This window comes from Micropterus salmoides, unplaced genomic scaffold, assembly GCF_014851395.1.
Source record: "Micropterus salmoides isolate LMB-PRFRI ecotype aquatic unplaced genomic scaffold, ASM1485139v1 Ms_hic_scaffold_7, whole genome shotgun sequence".
NCBI lineage: Eukaryota > Metazoa > Chordata > Actinopteri > Centrarchiformes > Centrarchidae > Micropterus > Micropterus salmoides.
The window spans coordinates 15,116,043-15,129,897 of NW_024044459.1; the positions used below are offsets into that span (position 1 = coordinate 15,116,043).

Genomic DNA, 13,855 nt, shown 5'->3' on the forward strand with positions numbered 1-13,855 from the left:
GTTCGAGTTCCCTCGAAGGGGAACTAATTTTCAACATCTGGTTCAGTACAAGCAAGCTCAGGCAGTAGTAAGGAGGACAATAAGACACACAATGGAGGAAGTACTGTGATTCTATAGGAAACATAACTCAGGATGAGGAGATGTGAGGTAAGATTTATAAAAAAAAAAAGTGAGGGGCAGGAGGGAATGGATTACCTGGTTCTGGTCGAGACTGCATAACGAATAGGGAAAAAGCAGGGTGAATGGCAAAAACTTTTGTTACGCTGCATAGCTCTAATAATTTGCAGGAAGAAGGAAGAAGAGGTAGAGAGAAAACATAATCTGAAAATAAAGACGCTTTAGGTAGAAAAAGTAGTTTGGATGTTTGTCCCCTTCAGAATAGGAGAGTTAAGAAGGGCATTAGATAAAGCAGGACAGACAGCGCCGGGGAAAGATGAAATATGTTATTGCATGATAAATCATCTAAGTGTGGGAAGTCTGGAAAAATTATTACTATTGTACAACAGAGTGTGGGTAGAGGGAAAAATGCCAGTGAGTTGGAAGGAGGCTATAGTTATTCCAATAAGGAAATCTGGAAAAGATGGCAGCAGACCTGGAAGCTATGAAAGAACTATTCAGGTGAAGATAGGAGCAGAATTATCTAGCCAATGTGTTGTGGAGAACGGGACACCTCAGAGGAGTGTAATAAGTCCAGCTTTATTTTCCATCATGATAAATGATGTATTTGTAAACATTCCAATGGATGTGGAGAGTTCATTGTTTGCAGATGATGGAGAATTGTGGAAAAGAGGGAGAAATGTGTAATATATAGTTAAGATAATGCAAGAGAGAATTAAGTAGAAAAGTCAGGAAAAAAATGGGGATTTAAGTTATGTTCTTCACAAGAAAGAAAGTCAGGCAAGGGTATGTGAAAGTGTATGGAAATAATTAAGAGAGAGTTGAGAGTTTTCGTTTTTTGGGAGTGTATTTTGATGTAAGATTAACATGGAGGGAACATATATGTGTAAAAAAAGTTATAAAAGTCATGAGGTGTCTTGCAGGATTGGGGTGGGGAGCTGATATAGCATCGCTGAAATATATATATATATATATAGCCTAAATAAGATCAAGGTTAGACTATGGAAGTACGATTCAGCAGCCAAATCTGTATTGGCTGGATGTTATACAAGCTTGGGCTTTAAAAGTATGTTTAGGAGCGGTTAGAAATTCCAACGCGCTGGTATGTGCTCTCCAAGTTGAAGCAGGTTAAATGCCACTGTGGCTGAGGTCGAAACAGCTGGGGGCTAATTACTGGGTCAATCTAAAAGGGCATGGAGATCCAGCCATCCAGCAAAAAGGGTGATGCAGACATGCTGGGAGAAGGAGACAACACAAAAAAACAAGTTTTTGGTGGACAGGAGATCAAATGGCAGAGGGCACTGTACGGAGACCTAACGATAACAACAGGTCGTGCTGTCTATCAGCCTCTCAGCTCCACAGGAGCAGCTGCTGTGTTTGTTAGCCCTGAGAATTGGTAAATACTGCATTTTCAGTTCTAGAAAGAGGAACTTTTAACTCCCGTGAAAGCCCACTGTAGTGAGGGAGGAGAATCTGCCACTCACAGACTGAGAGCTGATCAAATAAAAGCATCAGCTAAATCAGTAAATGCCAATATAATGTGTTGACAGCAAAACAAGTGAAGGTTTATCAATGTTGGATTAAACCCGTGTACCGTCTAGAGCGGCATCTAAGAGCTACTAAGCCAGTGGGAAATGTAATTTTTGTCCCTCTTGCTCATCTTATCTGTCATTGTTGAGTGTACAGGAGTCCGACATCTTCTTTCCACATCATGTTGGGCTTGCATGGGGCTTGCCTACACACCAGTGGTGTAGTCTACGTGATACGCAGGTATACGTCGTATACTCATTAGGAAAAGTCAAGAATTTCTGTATGCCCACTTAAAATAGCGAGATGATATGTAACAATACCGTTTTGTGACAAAACTTTATTCATGGATGTTGTTAAGCCCCCCCAAATTTTAATAAGAAATATAATTATTAGATTTTCATTTATTTATTTTACAGTGCAGACATGTACTCAACAAAGAGAAGCAAGGATATTGATAAATACTATAGAATAATACAAATTAAATGTGTATTTATTGTCTTAAAATGCTCCAATCTTTAGTAGCCTATTTCAAAACAATATCAGTCCCCACATAATGTTATTGTCAGTGAAAACTAAATGTCATAGTGTCCCTGTTAATGCTGTTGTATATCCTTCCATTCATTGACCAGATGGATATTGAAGATGTTTTAGTAGCAAGACAAAGAAGCAGGAGATTGGCAGGGCAGCTCATTTTGACATCAGTAGTCTACAGGTCAGTAATGGTCTAAGTTACAGGTCTAAGGAAATGTGGGCTGTTGTTGGCAGGTCTAGGCACCAAGGCAAAGCCTAAACTAAATTATTTCATGATGTTTATTTTATTTGCTATATTCTGACCAACTTAACTTTCTGCATTTATTGGCTGTAATCAATTAAATAAATATGTAGATGTTGCCTAAATGGCTAGGCTATATATGAGCATAGACCCACAGATATACACACAGGAAAATATGATAAAATAAAATAAATCATACATACATGTATCCGTACATATAGTACTCCAAATCTTTTAATCCTTCCACCATCAGGTTATTAAATTCAGACAGTAGCCACTTTAAATAGGATCCTTATCAACAGCTTACGTATATATGTTTGTACGCAAGCCAAACTACTGAGCAAAATCACACTCTGAACCAAACCACAGTGCAGTAACAGTAATTAGTGTAATTAAATAGCCTTCTTTGGACCTGCAACTTATCTAATAGAGAGAGGTATTACTCTAGCACACATTTACATGAGCAGCTGGGTAGCATTTAAGTCACAGCCTACAGAAGAACTCTGGACAAAGTGAATTTCCCCCATGCAGCGTTGATGTGTCTAAAAGGTTGAGGAATACACTAATAAATTAAACTCAATTCTACAGCTGTCACTTTCATGCTGCTGCTTCTTCAAATCCATTCCCCTCAGCTCATTTAGACTCCATATAAGTTAAACTTCATTCCTTTTTTTCACTACTCATGCCTGCTGCACTCCCGCGACACAGCAAACAAAGCATTTTAGCATACTTGCAGCTCAGGTGTATCTTTGTGTTCACAAACTGTCACAAAAAAAGCCGCTTTTTAAGTGAATGTTCATCATTTGATCACCTGATTCTTTTAAAGGCATCATGTAGTCTTTGTTGCACCATTGAATTACAGTTACACTTACACTATGTTGTTATACTTTTTGCTAGGCTAGCTAGCTACAGTAATCCATCCATCGTCAACCGCTTATCCTGTGTACAGGGTCGCGGGGGCTGGAGGTACACCCTGGACAGATCACATATATATATACATATACATAAACACACACACATACATATACATACATATATATATATATATATATATATATATATATTAAAAATCCTGGAGGAGGACCCACCCACATTTTATTTGCTTCCGACGCCCATGTAACATTACAGTAACTTTTGTTCAAAAGAGGAGAAATGGAAGAACAGAGTATGTCTGTCACTTTTTTATTTGTTAACATCTTGGCTTCTTCACTGGTTGTTGACATAACTGTAGTTCTAATGCAGTAACAAAAGATGCGAGTGCATCGTGACACATTATATCGTGTTATTGTAGCAAACCTAGATTTAGTTATGCATTTCAATAAATTTATGAGAATTAATACCCAATTATGAATTTTAATATTCATAAAATCAACAATATTCCTCATTAAGGGCACCACCGGAGTTTTAATAAACATAGAGTCTCCGGACCTCTAGGTAGTTTTGAATAATTATACAATTATCACTAGTGATCAGTTAGTTAATAATCGCTCAATTATCTTAAATCAGTCAGTCAGTCTCATATCTAAAGGGTCAATTCTCTTGGCAGGGACGCAGAAATAGCCAACACACACAGTTCTTGATTATATTACAGTGAATTTATTCTCGAACTAATGTGATGAAAAGATGGTTGAATACAGGGAAAATCACTTCACGTGTGTAGCTTTAAGCGAACACAAGGCCTGTCTCGCTGGCAGACTCTTGGGCGTTGCCTGGTGGGGCACGCCGGACGTGTGCCGAAGCGTCCAGAGAGCCGAGGGGAAGAGTGAAGAGAGAAGAGAGAGAACAACGTCGCGTGTCGCTCTTTTGTTGCCTGGGGCGTGGTTCCCCAGGGGGCGTTTCAGGTTTCCCAAGGGACTGCCTTTCTAAACTTAAGGTCTAAAAGAAAAGAAATCTCTTTGCGCGTATTATAATCAAATATTTTCCAAAATCGAACCTCAATGGTCATACGGTTGTACTGTTCTAAGTTGAGCATTTGGTAACAGGAAACAATTGTCACAGGATATTTATACATTTAACGGCATTTCCAACGAGGGTATGTAGAACTTATTTCGTCCACTTGGGGGAGCTCAGGTTACATGAGGAAAGCTTAGATTAATCCAAGATCATCTCTCCTTAGGAACCGGGGAATTATTGTTGATTCATCCTTAAATTCAAGCTGGCGATTAAGAGTATAGTAAGACATTTCTTTATCATCATTTCTACAGGTATTATACAAGTATTATGAACAAGCTTGGATTACATTAGATGAAGGAGTGTCTTGCTGAAAATAAAAACACTGCACAAGTAACTTTCTTTTCAGCACTAATATCAACAACAGATAGCAACAACATGTTAACATAACTACTCAAATAGAGGCAAATGTAATCAAGTAACTAAAGATTTAATTAAACTTAATTAAATGCTTTGATTCTTTGGAGACTGCAGTCCTTGGTCATCCAAAGTTCGGCTACCTGGGTCATGTCACACTTGGGTGAGACAGGGGTTTTCTTTTTCATTGCGTAATAAAACAGAGAACAAGGTCAGTTGCCACGGAAACATGTGTGGGGGGGCCGTTTTGATAGGCTGTTCAGGGAAATGCGAATCACTGGTTCGTGTCCCTTTGTCAGTTTAACAGTCAGGCCCCGCGTTATCAGCTTTGGAATCAAAAGGGTGCCAGTTTTATGGTCAGGGATAGCACTTAGAGAAAGCAACTTTGACCCCTTGCTCCTCTGTGGGAGAGAATCAATACAATATGCACAAATCCACACCGTTGTTCACTACATTATATACAGTGGGCAGTCTGTGAGTCTGTGGCGGACTCACATGGCTCCACATAAACGTGTGGGAGCTCCTCACAATGTGGAAGGTGGTCCCTCCCCCAGACGAATGGCATATTCATCCCAATCTGGTCGCTCATATATGGCGCTGGTTCGGCATGGCAGAGGTGGATCTGTTCGCCAGCCAAGAAAACCCTCAGTATGCCTTGAGGTTTTCACTGAGCTTACAAGAAGCTCCCCCACTGAGAGTGGACGCCTTTGTGCACCCCCTATGGCCCTGCCGGCTGCTGTATGCTTGCCCCTCGGTTCTACTAATCCCGTGTTTCCTGGATTGCCTGCAAGCTTTGGCCTTAGCGGCGATCCTGATGGCTCCGGAGCGCATGGGCAGGTCCCGGTTTTCCTGCCTTCAGCCAATACTGTCCCCTTGGCCCAAAACCCCTTTTGCTGCCATCAGGAGCCCCTATGTGTCTGGCCGCTGAGAAGCAGCGCTTGGAGGGTTTAAGTCTCTCACAAGAGGTGTGTGTGCACCATTCAAGGTTCGAGACCCACCTCCTCTCAGTCCTTTACTCATACAAATGGTCGGAGTTCCAACACTGGTGTTCGGACCCGTTGGCCTGTAAGCTGCCTGGGTTGCTTTTGTTCCTCTAGCTGCTGATGAACAGTGGACTGTTGTTCAGAAAGGTTAAGACCTACGCTGCTCTGCCGTTGTTGCTGGAGTCGTCTGCTGTGTTGGCTGCAGTGGTCTTTGTCACTGTGGGACCAGAGTGGTCTGTGAGCACACAGGCAAGTGCGAGCTTCCCCCGCCGCCACTTGCCTATCTCCTCAGCGCATTTTTGATCTGCCATCACTTTTCGTAAAACTGTCAATATTAGAAACCTACACAGTTTATTTCTCACCTCAAAACTTCTCAGAAGTGGATTCAGTGATGAAATAACGTCAGAAAATTGACCTTTTGCTATGTTTATACCAGAGAAGGGGTGATTCGTCAACGTAATCGATTACGAAAGTAAGTCGATTTGCATTACGTGCATCGAAGCGTCGCTGCGTTTGATGTAGCAGAAATTCCCCATTTAAAAAGTAATTCCCCCGGACAAGCTGCAGTTACAACACTGCGCCTTCGACCGTCTAATGTTTGGGAGACAGACAATCAACAACATGGTGCTCCATGTGCTCTGTGAATTAGAAATAGCTTCACTGCAGCAAAACTGTCGACTACAAATGGCCTACGTGAAGCAGCATGAATACGTGAAGCGAAAGTATCCCGAGCACTTTGTCTAGACAGCAACACCGCAAATCCTGTTTAGCCTACATTTAGTCTCCACACAAGCACGGCACATTATCAGGAATAGGACAGGTAGTCAGTTAAAAATAATTTTAATTTTTTAAGTAGTTCTTGATTTCTGCCCCGCTGCTGTCATGGTAACATAATGTTAGACTGTGTGTCATGCGTCATAACGTGCGGCCGTTTCATGTTTTCTGTTTATTTAACGGTATGAGCGAGAGAACAGCTGAAACTAACACTACAGACAATCTGTGACTGTACAGTCTGAATTGTTTCAGTTGTTTTCTTTGCCCCACACTGATGCAGAAATATATTTGCCTGTCATCATCGTACTACATATTACTCAATATTGAAATAAATCCATGTCAGAAATATTTAAAGTATAGCCATATTAATGTCTGTTATTATAACACAGCAGTGGATTGGGAATTTGGATTAATTTCATTTCAGATATGCTACTATTATCATTATTCAAATGTGCTTCATCAGGATGATTGAATAAAATATTTATATATATATTTTATATTATATTTTTGTAATGATATATGTTATTGATATTTATTTTGGACAGATTGTTGTATTAATCAAGTAATAGGCTACATTTTTGTTTGTTAGAATACACAAATGAGCCGTTAGATTGATAGACTAATTGAAAAAATAATCGTTAGATTAATCGATTTGAAAAATAATCATTATGTGCAGCCCCAGTTTTTCATTTTAAAACTCCAGGTAGTGTTTTATTGCAGACGGGCAAAAACAAGGACTTTAGAAATGATGACGCAGACACTCATTTTTGGCTCTCTGATTGGGTCTTATAAGTCATGCAAAGCAAAATAGCTTTGAATAGCAGAAGAGTTTTTGATTTGGTATTTTTATTAATATATTTTGTACCGTACAAATAACACTTATAGACTACACTTGTACTCTGTATGTTGCCGTTTACTCTGCGACGACTGCCAGTCTGTGTTCCGCCAACAAAGTCGCTTTACGTTCGGTACATTCAGTAACAGTCCCCACTCATTATTGGTCCATGCAAAACCTGGTGTAGTTCTTCGTCTTTATTCTTTCGCCAAATCTTCTGTAATTACAGAATAGACCATCTGCTGCATGTACCCACTTGCCCAATTTCTGTTGTTTCTGTTGACTTTGTAAAAGCTCTCTTCGTAATAAATAACGTTTCCACCATACCAAAAACATCTGGTTTATGCATACGCCCCTTACCCCTAGACGGCTGGGACGTAACACCTAGACAGAGTATTGTTGTCTTGTCACATGATCAAATAGAAACTTAAGATTGGGCAACAATTTACACATATTATCCCGGATATCATATACCTAGTTGTAACTGTGTATTCTCACAAAACTACCACAAATGAGTTGGGGATTTGTTGTGGTTTAGTACTGAACATGAAGATGATATTAAAACCTGATGCCTTCAAACTAAATCTGATCACCAGTTCACAATCAAAGGAAGAAACCACAGGACACTTCATGTGTATCTGAATAATGTTAGGGGAAGGTCGACACAAAGTCATACAGGCTGAGGGATTCATGGACATGTAAGTGGCAAAGAAAAGAAAAATAAATAAATAAAATGGAATAAATAAAATTAAATAAATAAAATGATTAATCAATCAGACGAGAGAATCAAGTTATGGAATAATCTCTCACTGTCTTTTTACTTACGGTCTGCGTTGCCTTTCTTATTGTTAGGAAAAAGAACAGCACAACCAGATTTCTCAGGGTTCTTGACAGGAAAGTTCCTTTCTGTTAGCCTTTCCCCAGTCAAAATACAATCTCAAACTCTTGCACGAGCACCCACAAGCACACACAACTTCCTGAGATTATGCAAGTGTGTCCAAACCCATTTACCGGAAATCATTTTCCTTTTGTGTAAGTTGACTCCATCTCTCCACAGCTAACAAGTAGAATCTGGGGATCTGAAGTCTGTTTTTACTTCGTCTGTAGATTTATAGTACTGGTTAGAGATTGGTCTTGTTTTTTTAATGTTGTTAACTTTACAGCCACTACCCATTTACCTTTAAGCACTTGCTTGGTTTTGGTCTGTTATTTAATAGGTTTTGCAGGACGAAGAGGAGCTACAAGCCAGAGTTCTACTTTGTTTAGTTAATGATTATTTCTCTAGGAGCACCTTTTAAAAAGGATCGGGAGACAGCAGGCTTTCACAGTGACAAACAGGCACCATGAAGCTGGGACAGCGTCTCTCTGTTTGTGTCCTGCTGGTACTTTCTGTGACATGGAGCACAAATGCAGGGAACATTTTGGTGTGGTACACTGAAGGCAGCCACTGGATTAACATGAAGCCTGTGCTGGAGACGCTGATCGACAGGGGACACCAGGTGACGGTTCTTGTCCCCAGCGTGTCGATGTTCATGAACAGCAGTGAGCCTTCCCGCTTTCGCTATGAACCCTTCAATGTCTCCGTCTCTATGGAGGTCATAAAGGAGTTCATGGAAGAGTTCCTTCATTTCTCCATGTACGAGATGGATCATATGAGCTACTTGCAGATTTACATCAGATTCATCAGTCTGATGAAGTTCAACCAAAATTACACTTTGAAGAATTTGGACGGCGTCGTGAAATCAGAAACCATCATGAAGAAGCTGAAGGAGGGAAATTATGACCTTCTCCTGGCTGATCCCGTCTACGCCGGCAGTGACTTAGTAGCAGAGATTTTGGGCATCCCCCTGGTCTTCTCCCTGCGCTTTTCTCTAGCCCATAACTGGGAGAGACAGTGTGGTCAGCTACCAGCTCCACCTTCCTTTGTCCCCGGCGCAATGAGCAAACTGACTGACAAGATGGACTTCTCCGAGAGAGTGCGGAACTTCCTCTTCTACGCACTGCAGGATATCGTGCTGGATAAAATTTTTTGGAAAGAACTAGATAAATATTACTCTGAAGTCAAAGGTGAGTAACTCGGCTACAAGAACCACTGTTTAATTGCTTTGGATTAATTTCAGTGTTTTTATATCCAATCACATTTGTCAACAATCCATTACTTTTGCGTTGTGACAGGAACACCCACCAGTGCCTGTGAAGTGATGGGTAGAGCAGACATCTGGTTGATGCGAACCTACTGGGATTTTGATTTCCCTCGCCCTTTCCTTCCTAACTTCAAATTTGTTGGTGGGATCCACTGCAGACCTGCTAAACCTTTACCAGAGGTAGGGCTGTCTCCACTATTACAGGCCTACTAATGTCTAATTACACCTCCACAGTATTCCTGACAAACAATGAAGAGAATGAGCCATTAAAATGCTGAGGAAATAAAATAAAATGCTGGTTGGTTTACAATGAGATAATGTTACTCTTCTTACAGGATATGGAAGCGTTTGTGCAGAGTTCTGGAGACGCTGGCATCGTGGTCTTCACTTTGGGATCATTGATCAAGAACATCACTACAGAGAAGGGAAACATGATCGCCTCAGCCCTCGCTCAGATCCCACAAAAGGTCAGAGGACAATTTCCATTGTCTTTCAAAGCAACAGTAAAACTGTTTCAGCTCGTTGGCAAGGCATGAGTCGTTCATGGAGTGGGGTGATTTAGGTTTGTAGCTGGTGATTTGTCTGAATCCTCTCCAGACAGAAGCAGAGTCATTCCTTGAGAACTGGTGTCTCTTTGCATACAGCTGTTTAGCATCTGGATTCACATTCCTAAATGCCTCTTCCTTTTCCAACCTCAGCTGTCTGAGCTTAGCTCTTAACCAGGGTCTGTCATTGTTACAACTCACTCTGGTGCATGTTGGAATGCAGCTGTCCTCACAGAAGCTGATGTAGGACGTCACAGCCTCTGTAAACTCATCCAGATTGTTGGTAGCAGTGCTGAAAACATCCCAGTCAGTGCAGTCCGAGCATGCCTGAAGATCCTCTACAGCTTCACTGGTCCACTTCTTTGATGTCCTCACTACAGGTTTACAGAGTTTTAATTTTTGTCTGTAAGCAAGAATCAGGTGGACCATGACATGATTAAGAGTGTCCCAGTGGAGCGCGTGTAACGGCGTGATAGGCACTGCTAACTGTGGTGTAACAGTGATCCAAAGTGTTCCCCTCTCTGGTAGGAAACTTTGTTAACTGTCTGTATTTGGGGAGTTCTTGGCTGAGGTTTTCTTTGTTAAAGTCACCAAGAACAATGACAAGGGAGTCCGGGTTTGTCTGCTCCACATACAGTATCTGGTCGGCCAGCATGCGCTGTGTGCGTCATGCACGTTGGCGTGTGGCAGAATGTAAACACCGACCAGAATGAATGAAGCAAACTCAGGGGGGGAGTAAAACGGTTTACAGTTAATGATAAAATATTCCAGATTAGGAGAACAGTGCTGCTGAATCACTGTAACGTCGCTACACCAGCCATTGTTAATATAAAAACAGACACCTCCACCTTTTGTTTTGCCAGAGGGTTCTGTGTCGCAATCCGCTCTATAGAGTTGGAAGCCTGCCAGCTGCAGCGCAGAGTCCAGTATTGACCCACACAGCCACGTCTCTGTGAAGCACAGAACAGGAGATGAATAAAAGTCTCTGTTTTTCCCCACCAGAAGCTGAAGTTCGTCCAGTTTGTTGCACAGTGAGGACACGTTGAAGAGAAATATTGCCGGTAGTAGTGTGCTACCACTGTAGCATGTTCCACTGATGACGCCAGAAAAGTGGGAAATAAATCTGCTGGAGTTGTTCCCCTGATGTTCATGAGCTCTTCTCTGGTGAAAGAGCTACGGGAACCACAGCCAAAAACTGAGTTAACACACAAAAACAAAACAAAGCGCACCTGACTCCGAGGCAGCTATAGACAGCGCCATCTTGTATTACATCTTGGCACTATCCACAACCTGGAGGAGGAACTAGTATACATAAGTGTATTAGTATAATATTATATTATATGTTCATATAATAATATACTGTTAGTATAATGTTAATATATTATATTAGGAAGATTTGATGGGCGGAGCCTGATTCGACTGTCAATCTCACAGTCGAAGCTTCGCACCGAAACAAGGATCATGCCATTTTGGCGATATGGGGGTGCTCAACATTTGATTTTACATACATTTACATATTCATTTAGCTGACGCTTTTATCCAAAGCGACTTACAATTGCTATACATGTCAGAGGTTGCACGCCTCTGGAGCAACGAGGGGTTAAGTGTCTTGCTCAGGGACACAGTGGTGGATGGGTCACAGTGGGGGGTTGAACCCGGGTCTCTCACACCAAAGGCATAGTCTTATCCATTGTGCCATCGCCACCCCATTTTACATAGAACTACCAGTTTTCTCCCAATAAGTTCATATACAGTCTTTCACAACATACATTTCAACGTTTAATGCTGTAAATAAACATGAAAGAAAGAAAACTTTCAAAAAATGTTTTTAAAGTGCGTGTTATCCTTACCATGCATCAGTGCACATGTGTAGGTGTAGCGTGTATGCATGTAGTGGCAGAGGAGGAACACTTGCTGAAGAGACGGAGATCCAGCTTCACCGGTGTTGTGCCGAGTTGTCCGCACCTCTTTCGGATAATTTATCATCGTTGATAAACCACACAAAGAATATTATATAGTTTTTAAATAGCCGGCTACTTGAAATAGACCTGCGAGGAACCGCGACGTGTGTGCAGTTGTCAGCAGCACGGCATGCACGCAAAACTCTGCACAAGACTGGTGAATGGCAGGCGAGAGAGAGAGAGAGAAGGGTCTTCAAAAAGCCTCAGTTTAGCTTCAGCTCGCAATCGCCACGCACATAATTTTTAGCTTGTTTGTAAGAATTCGCTATTAGCTTAATGTTAACAGGTTATCTGACATAGCAGGTGGAAACATTGCTTTTCTCCTTTTACCTTTCACCTGCTTCGGTGCCTCCACCACGGCCTCTCTGCTTTCTGCTCTGTGTGCACCATAGACTGTGTGTACGAGCTGAGCTCCACTAGTGATGTGCGGATCGACACTAAAGTATCAATATTTCTGACACAAACGTTTCCTGCTCTAGGATCTATACTCATATAAAAGGATCATTATCTAAACACAGTCATTTGGAGTGAGTGTGTGTTTTATCATAAGTATCTTACTGTCACCAGGATGGTCTAATTATACTCGTTTGATAGGAATTACTTCTTCCGCCTGTCAAAATCATGCATGCACTATGGCTCTGTGACGGAGCTTCTTTGAAGTGAGCTGCTGCAGCCCTTTACAGTTCCCGCAATTGAATACTGACGATGGCTGACTGTAAAAGCAGTCACGTCGGGCTGTATATTAGCTGTGAAGGTACTAATGACGCTGTGTGTGATGTGTGTGTAAAGACAGTGAAATACTTTGGCAACACCGCAAACTTCACTAAACATCTGAGATTAAGTAACAATAATATGATGTTATGAGGCGGCAGTTCTGAGCAGGCTATTTTTATTATAAATATAGAAGATGGCAGTAGTTTGATGTCTTGTCATTATGCAGCTATTATTTGGAATTGGCAACCCTTCAGCCTACTCTTTATTTCCCTCAAAAATACAGAAATGGGAGGGGGGAGGTCAAATTAAACTAGAAATAAAATATGTAAAAAGTATTGGTATCGGCATCGGCATCGGCAATACCAGCCTGGGTATTACTTGGAATTGGATCGTATAGGAATTAGGTGGTACCGCGCATCACTAAGCTCTGCCCTCGGTCAAACACGCAGAGGAGAGGACAGAGCAGTTATACTACAATTTTTATGGATCAACATTTTCAGGTCAGAAAATCTAGAACAATCCCAATCCTGATTAGTGTTATTGAAACTATTTCCATTACTTTTCCAAAACCTTTTGGTAACACTTTCTATGACGGTCATCGTTATAATGACTTATGCATATATTTATAACACGATATAATGCGTCCATAACATATTATAACAATTGTTATAATCACTTACAAACATGCATATAGCAAAGTTCATAATGTATTATGACCTTTTGATTTAATGTTTTATAACTCTTATAACACTAGTTATACCAGTTTATATCAATGTGCGGCAAGAATCTCCGACAATGTTCCATAGCACATTATAACCACCGACTCTGCCTCGTTATGAATACACTTTAGTCACAATTTAGAATTAGTGATATAAAATGGAATAATAGCTTATAGTAATGTTTAAAGTTATATAGCACGTCTTTGTTTGCTTTAAGTAAAGTGTTAAAATATCTATCCCTGTATAATATATTACAGGTGGACATAATACCATATGAACTAATTATAAGACCTTTAAATAAAGTGACATTTTGCACAGGAAAACAACTTTTATTTATGTTTCTTCACTTTATGAACAATCTGTATGGATTTTGAACATTTTGCAGTTTAGCACAAAAACACAACATAATTACATCAAGGAAACTCCTTCTCTGGGTGGTGAAAGATCGCTCAAG

General features: G+C 40.8%; 2 protein-coding genes across 3 annotated transcripts in view; both read left to right on the forward strand.

Moving 5' to 3' along the window:
• Nucleotides 1-13,855, forward strand: part of LOC119892487 (UDP-glucuronosyltransferase 2A2-like) — a 19,222-nt gene continuing 5,367 nt past the window's right edge. Inside the window, exons 1-4 of the mRNA XM_038704753.1 lie at nt 1-147; nt 8,604-9,385; nt 9,494-9,642; nt 9,798-9,929. Coding sequence (XP_038560681.1) covers nt 8,662-9,385; nt 9,494-9,642; nt 9,798-9,929 — 1,005 coding nt within the window. The 5' untranslated portion in view covers nt 1-147; nt 8,604-8,661. The remainder of the gene's footprint in view (nt 148-8,603; nt 9,386-9,493; nt 9,643-9,797; nt 9,930-13,855) is intronic.
• The window catches only part of LOC119892488 (UDP-glucuronosyltransferase 2A2-like), a 42,154-nt gene continuing 36,869 nt past the window's right edge, over nt 8,571-13,855 (forward strand). For both annotated transcript variants that reach the window (XM_038704756.1, XM_038704754.1), the window contains exon 1: nt 8,571-8,636. The gene's annotated coding sequence lies outside the window, so the exon portion shown is untranslated. The remainder of the gene's footprint in view (nt 8,637-13,855) is intronic.